Source organism: Syngnathus floridae, chromosome 14, assembly GCF_059516105.1.
Source record: "Syngnathus floridae isolate MCC-2025c chromosome 14, RoL_Sflo_1.0, whole genome shotgun sequence".
NCBI lineage: Eukaryota > Metazoa > Chordata > Actinopteri > Syngnathiformes > Syngnathidae > Syngnathus > Syngnathus floridae.
In genome coordinates this window covers 11,980,410-11,987,454 of record NC_142426.1, presented here as the reverse complement: position 1 = coordinate 11,987,454, position 7,045 = coordinate 11,980,410, and the positions used below count along the sequence as shown (strand labels likewise).

Here is a 7,045-nt window from a genome sequence, read left to right as displayed (position 1 = left end):
TCTAATTCTTCTTCTACTACTAAATTTTGTTATTAAGGCGGTTAGTGCATGTGTCTGCGCCATCACCTGGCAATAATGGGAATCGACCGGGCTTCATATAGATGGAGATGATTATGTACCAACGCACTATAATAAATACACTAATCTAACATACTACTTTATGAACTAGGAATATTGACAAAATCATTTACTGTTTTTTCTTCATCTACATTCTATTCACTTTGCTGGTACTCTTTACGTGGAAAAGATTTCCAATACGGCCACCATCAATGTTTTTAAAAACACATTTTGGATGACACTGTTGTAAGAGGTAGCAATTATTTTTGTTATACTTCACTTTCTGAGGGCCAAAAATATTAAACCTATATTTCGCTGACTTAATTCCCGCAAGGTCAACACACATTTGGAGTAACAAAGAATGTTTTTATTCATTAAATACAAAAAAGTCCATTGGAGTGAAGACTAAAATAGAATAGAAAAGGCACGATTAAAAATCAACTGTGCCATGAAAAATAAAACTGCTTCCTTTCTTCATCTTCTACTGAGGCTGAAAATAGATGGTTGTCTTCTCTGACATGGTTCGGATGTATAATACACTCAAAAGATCCTCAATCCTTGTCTCCTCCCTTCCCCGTGGCAGTTTTAATGGCTTGGCATGAGGAGCAGTGTTGAGGTCAACATTTCCCTGTAGCATCAAAATGAAGGCCTGCAAGAGAATCCAAAGCAGAGATTAGAGTCAGGATCCAAAAGGAGACGGTGATGCGAGTCAAGGTGCACACTCACCAAATGAGCACGGCAGGTTCACAAGAAAGAGCAGACCTTCTGCGGCCTGAACGGGTTGGTGCTGGACGACACTCCAGTCAGCAAGGGGTCTTGCAAGGCATTCTGCATGCAGAACTGCTGGAGGTCTGCAGCTGCTTGGGACACCTCGGGAGCAAAAAGACAAATACAATCATTCAGTCACTGGTTTGGTTTGTAACATGATAGAAAGGAGGAGTCCTAATTCTGTAGTCCAAGAGTGTTGAATAAATGTAAGTGTACTTTTACAACGAATTAGCTTGAGAATCGCATCTTTTTCAAATCAATTCTCCCAAGTTGCATTCCAAATAAAAATAATGGCTACAGACCCAATCAACCCCAAGTGTTTTTTTTTTTTTTTGTATAGTTAACCAGATATTTTTAAGTTAACATGACAGGAGTCGATAGCAATACTTCCCGTTCTTTGTCAAAGTAACGCCCCAGTCTTGTGTGCCGGTTGACTAATGGCTAACTTATGTCGGGCTAACGCCAAAGCTAGCTGGGCGAATGTAACGGTCGAAACACACGGCCCGCAAAATAATCACATTTGCTGCTTACCTTCACTCTGGGTATGCTCGCTTCGAAGCGCAGCTGTTGTACGACCTTTTTCATGGCTACGATGTTGTTAGAACTCGACATTGTCGCTATGCTTTTCGGCTAGTTGGAAGGGGGCTGCGAGGTTCCGCTTCTGTTCGGATGGAAGAGAGCAACGGAACGATGCGATGACAATTTCCTGTTTGAATTGCTGCTGCAGTGCGCCTTACGGACACTCGGAGGTGCTAGAAACACAAAAAGAATGTTAAAGACTTGAAAGCGGATTCAAAACTTTTACTTGAATTGATAAGAACATTAACCAACATTTAATATAGTTTGCCATTTCAACCACTTTAGTACTTGTATCCCTGTGATGAAAAGCGTTACTCTCCATTCTGGATCTTGCAGTCCATTGGATGTGAAGCAGGGTGCCATCAAATCAATTATAAATTTGGGCATTTCTTGCATGAATTATGAATAAAAGAATGATAAGAGCTTTAAATCAAATAACTCTTTATTAATCATCTTATATAGATATTACACAAAAATGTACTGAAGAAATCAACTGACTGTCCATCATATTATCTTTGAAAACATTTAAGAGCAATAGGGCTTCGATATAATAAGAAAACTAACCATATTAGTACATGGTAAAATTCTCATCCCCTTTCAGAGCAGACTTTTTTAAAGTGTGTTCTTGTTCATTTGGTCACTGATTGGTATGCATGTATGAAAAAAATATTCAAGAGTTCATCAGCCACATTGGCTCTTAAGTGAGGCTGCTCTGATCAGTCTCAAGAGAGAAGATACTCAAGTCTCCATTGTGGACTCCGTTTTTGGCCATGACACGAGAGTCTTTGTCATCTTCCAACGTGCTGCTGGCCTCTTGCCGGCGTACTCGATTTAAACACCCAGAGGAACTGAAACAATATCCCAAGAATTAGGACGCGCGGAAATAGTTTTGCATTCCCGTGAGCATCTTCTGGATTTTTCTCTTGGCATAACGCATAATGAGGGCAGATGATAAATGATAGTATACCTAGAGTCTGGGATGAGGTAGAATGACCGGTTAAGTTCAGCAGTGGATGACACCATGGTGCTCTGTGCAGGAGCAGGTTTAGCAGTAGCGAACGATGTGTAGTTTAGAGATTTGGAATGCTGGCTTTTCGCCGAAGATGCCCTCGTCTCTGGCTCGCTTCCTAAAATACAATAAAACAGAGAGCCAAAAAAAAAAAAAAACTACTTCCTTAGATGTATTATTAGGCATGTCCACAAAATCGAGGAAAATACTTACTGATCGATAAGGCACTATAACCATCAGTTGAGGAGCATCTACTCCGGTTGGCAAAGGGGGTCATGTTTAGAAACTGACTTTTCAGCCATGAGGCACGGTCCTCCTCAAAAGCCTTTTTCTGCAACAACAATTCCAATCTTGACCGTACATTTGAAAGAAGTCTTTCCTAAAAACAGTGCAAGTGAAGCAATTGGCAAACCTCTCGTCCGAGGCGGATAGCGGCCTCAGTGAAATAGTTTCTCTCCCTCTCAAAATTCCTTTTCTGCTCCTCAAATAGCCTCCATTCCTCTTTGAGCCGCTCCTTCTCTTCCAGAGTGTAGCAGTCACTGAGGAGCTCGGCCGTCTCGTCGTCAAATGACCCGTTCAGTTGTTGCTGCAAAGCGCCCAAGGAGACACGCCTATATTTTATTACGACCGACAATATCTGTATTTGTGTTGCTTGCAATCGGTTATAATCGTGACCTGGAGGAGTTGCTGCTGTGTGTGAATGAACTCTTTGCACTGCTGCACTTCGCGCCTCATCCTCTCCATCTCGTCCTCGTGGGTTTCCCTCGAGATCACCTCCTTATTGGACTCCACCTGATTTTTAACTTTGGATGGGGGTAAAATAGAAATGGAATAAAAATCAAATATTTTGAATTTAGAACAACTTGGAGATCAACCAAATTGAGTTTGACTTGAGTGTTTTGGTTACTTTCAATGTTGCATACCTTGGTGGTCCAATTTCTCCATGTGGCTCCTCACTTTCCTCCATTGTTGGCGAATGCTGTTGGTGAGCTCCTCTCTCGCTGGGTCACATGACCGGTCCAGCAGGGAGTCACCTGTCTTCTCCTCCCCATCAGAATCCAACTGAGACACACAGCATCAAATAGTTGTGTTGAATATTTATTTCTAACAAGTTAATCTTCACAATAAAAATGACAAGGTGAAGCACTAACTGTGTTTTTACCGTAATCAGCTAACAGTTTGCATAGCATCTTCCATTTCTTTATAGTTTGTCGTTCAGGGTGGCCTGTGAAACTACGACTTTTATAGGTCAATTTTGGTACTGCAACAATTTTTTTGTTTTGGGGAGGAGACCTTTGACAGTGAAGTGTTGAGTCTAACACTATAACATTTAGCTAAGAATTTGAAAATTTTACAAGTAGACTATTTCAGTGACTTTTTTGTGGCACACCTACCGCCTCTTTGCTGTCATCAGTGCCTGCTCCTCTGCATGGCGCCTGGCGTGGACTCACTATGTGTACCATTTCTTTTTTCATCTGCTGTAGGACCTTCTTTAGCTCTGCATTCTCCAGCATCAGCGACCGCTGGCTGGCTTCGTAGTCACGTAACATGGACTTAAACATCTGCCCTTCGTGACTGCACAAGGTAAATATGTATCCATTTGATATAACAACTTTGTCAAAATGTCACAAAGATGGTTTCTCCCCATACCTGGCTGTGACTTTGGCGGTCTTCCAGTGGCTCCTTTTGCCGTCTGCTCGTCCAATGCAGTTCAGCACGTCAATAGCTAATTGTGACAAAAAACATATATTTTCCCGTTACAGTTTGAAGCGATTTTACAACAGCTGTAACAAGCTCCGCACAAATTTTCAGGTCGAGCACACAGTTTCCAATTTAGCGTCAGCTTTCGTGGGACAGCTCAGTGGCATAGTGGTAGAGTGTCTGCACTGAGACTGGAAGGTTGTGGGTTCAAACCCCGGCCGGGTTATACCAAAGACTATAAAAATGGGACCCGTTGCCTCCCTGCTTTACACTCAGCATTAAGGTTTTTTATTTATGATATTCAAACACACAACATATGTGGAATAAAGTAATGTAGTCACCCAATTTTCTATCTCTTCTGTCCACAAGTAGCTGACTGAGACGTTCCTTGAGCTTCGCCGACTCCCTCTCTTTCCTCTTGGCATCGTGGTTGTACTGCGACGCGCGGCTGGCAACTATACTGTGAAGCTTTTGGACCTGCAGTCACACCATTTGTCAGTATCACAATCTGACCAATAGGAGTGCAGCGGGCCATCGACCTCATCTTTCTCCGTCTTCAGGCAACTTTGTAGAGTCTTGATTTTGAGTTGAAGCTGCCTTTCGGTTTCATGTAAACCCGATTTCTCCCGAATGGACAGTTCGAGCTGATCCTGGTGGGAAACATGACAGACTCAAAGAATTGAATATGTTTTAAAAAGGCACAACGGACCAGACACACTTGCCCTAAGTCTTGAATTGCTCATCTGCATGTGATCCAAGGTGCTGGACCTCTTGTACTGCTCTTTCTCAAGCTCCTCCAAAGTGGCCATGGTGCGCCTGTGGATCTGCAGCAGCTCGAAAGCAGCGTTCAAAGCGGGCACTGCGCTGAGGCCTGCGGCTCCTGTTGATCTTAGCTCCATGCATGAGGAGAGACCCAGGGAGGAGAGCTCCTATGTGTGTGTGTGGGAGGGGGGGATAGCTCACCTTCTACAGCACACCACTTCCAACTTGAACCAAAACAATTCATACAGCGCTTGTACTCATACCTGATTGATGTAGGAGATACACTGCGGGATGTTGTCATCTGTGCAAAAGACTGTGAGCAGATTGTAGGAGTTCTTAAACGAAGGCTGCAGTGACACAAGGTTGTTCTGCCTTGACGGGGACATGGTCACATGTGAAATGCTAGAGATCTCATAGGCTCCTGATGAAACAAATCCCAAAATGGTATTAAATCTGGAGTATGACGTGGGCTGCTGATCTAAATGGAGAGCATGAATATGGGTCACCCTCCAATTTAAAAAAAAGAAAGAATAAAAGACAATTCGAAGTGCTCAGAAGAGGAAAATTACCCATAGACGCGTCTCCTGTCGCAGTTGTCCACCACTCTCCCATATCACCAACGCATGAGGACGCAAGGATGCTAGGTCACAAGTTATCAGCCACAGAGGATTAGCAGTCAGCTGGTGGATCACAAGCTCCCCCTGGATGCTCTGTGTTGGGAGCATGAAGCTGTGAGATGGAGTGGCAAAGGATAATCTGGACAGAAGGGTTAGGGGATAGCTCATGCCAGATTAAATGGCAGATGTGCACCAGACAGGGATGATTGGGGTTTTAAAGTAACAAAAAAAGGTACAATTCAGCCCCAAATGGTCATCAGCAATCACCGGGCACATGTAGCATTCCCACTAATGAATCCAACATGAAATATGGAAGGAATCCATCACACCTGGAAAAAAACTCATCCAATCACTGGAAGAACATGAAAATTCTACAGAGAAAGGCTTCAGGCAATATTTGAACATATTCAGATCAAGATCATCAGACCTATGTCGCAGATCTGCTAACCACTGTGCTACCAGAGAAAGAAAATATTCAAGTAATACTGTGTTTTTAATACTCTGTCTTCAGTGTCGTAACATTAAGATGTTTTACGTTGAACCAGCCATACACTCCTGTTATACTGCTAAACCTGTGCTCACTTGTCCAGCGTGATATGTTGAGGAACAATGGGAAAATGCAATCCTACGAATCAAGCGGTTCCATTCAAAGAAGTTTTTAAGGCAAACAAGTGCAAGCAGACCTGTTTTCTCGGCGCAGTGTTGGTTGTGAAAGTTACATTTTTACAGCATTCGAATGCGAAGAAAAAAAAAACTCTTTAGTTATCTCTGGCAAACAGTCGGGGAACACCCAAACGCAACTCGCAGGAGCCTCACCTGGCGAAAACGCTGACGACAGCCAGGCTTCGATTTGAAGAAGATTATCAAAGTTACAGGACACCAAACAACACTGAACGGCATATAAAGAGTGCAAATAATCTGAAATATTTGAATTATGTAACGCAAAGCCAAGGTCTTAAAATCCTGGCATATCTCCATGAGATCATGGGTTCGGTGTGATAAGCCCAAGGCGAACTACTGAATAGTGAGAAAACGCCCGTCAACGTGAAACCAACCTAAAAAATATGCACAGACCATAACAACATAATTGAAATAAATGAAATAATAAAGACGCAATTATAGTCAATTAGGGGCAAAATGACACACGGACGGACTTACCACTGCAGACATGAAATGGGTCAACAATTGACACAAAGTACCGGTAAACTCCAAACGAAACAACGACAAAGTCTGAGTCTGTTCTTTAAATTGTCAAAAGACCACCACGAATGTTCTTGATAAATGAGCGAACTGTGCAAAGGTAAACCGCAGCACATTCCATGTTTTTAAGTCTCAAGACCGATTGCCCCGAGCCAAACACTATAATGTTATTGGAGGAGCAGTTGCCAGGCGACCAGTGCGCTATCCGCTCATTGGTTAGGACGATTATGCAAATAAGAAAAGGTATCAGGTGCGATGCCATGACGTCATGGAGAAAGTAGCGACACTACGCGTATCGTCCTCAGGTTGGCGTCATAATTTTTTAGCAAAGTTTTATTTTTTTTTGTTTAAC

The 7,045-nt window shown here is 42.7% G+C and overlaps 2 protein-coding genes across 6 annotated transcripts; both read right to left on the bottom strand.

Annotated features, from left to right (window-relative positions):
* Positions 1-402: 402 nt before the first annotated feature.
* LOC148387821 (guanine nucleotide-binding protein G(I)/G(S)/G(O) subunit gamma-5-like) lies at positions 403-1,528 on the bottom strand. The gene is made up of 3 exons (XM_088396966.1): positions 1,357-1,528; positions 784-927; positions 403-706 (listed from the first exon to the last, which is right to left on the bottom strand). The coding sequence occupies exons 1-2, from the start codon at positions 1,435-1,437 to the stop codon at positions 802-804; spliced, it is 207 nt and encodes a 68-aa protein (XP_088253092.1). The 5' UTR covers positions 1,438-1,528; the 3' UTR covers positions 403-706; positions 784-801.
* A 300-nt stretch (positions 1,529-1,828) lies between these two features.
* Positions 1,829-6,874, bottom strand: ssx2ipa (synovial sarcoma, X breakpoint 2 interacting protein a). Of its 5 annotated transcripts, none has more exons than XM_088396963.1 (14): positions 6,652-6,871; positions 5,446-5,632; positions 5,140-5,354; positions 4,837-5,043; positions 4,654-4,764; positions 4,456-4,591; positions 4,064-4,139; positions 3,808-3,988; positions 3,337-3,475; positions 3,089-3,216; positions 2,826-2,999; positions 2,627-2,744; positions 2,372-2,531; positions 1,829-2,252 (listed from the first exon to the last, which is right to left on the bottom strand). In XM_088396963.1, the coding sequence occupies exons 2-14, from the start codon at positions 5,486-5,488 to the stop codon at positions 2,102-2,104; spliced, it is 1,839 nt and encodes a 612-aa protein (XP_088253089.1). In that variant the 5' UTR covers positions 5,489-5,632; positions 6,652-6,871; the 3' UTR covers positions 1,829-2,101. The 5 variants fall into 5 exon arrangements, 4 of the variants coding, with proteins under 4 accessions (XP_088253089.1, XP_088253090.1, XP_088253088.1 ...); XM_088396964.1 differs by having other exon boundaries at positions 5,446-5,605; XM_088396962.1 differs by having other exon boundaries at positions 5,446-5,586.
* Positions 6,875-7,045: the final 171 nt, after the last annotated feature.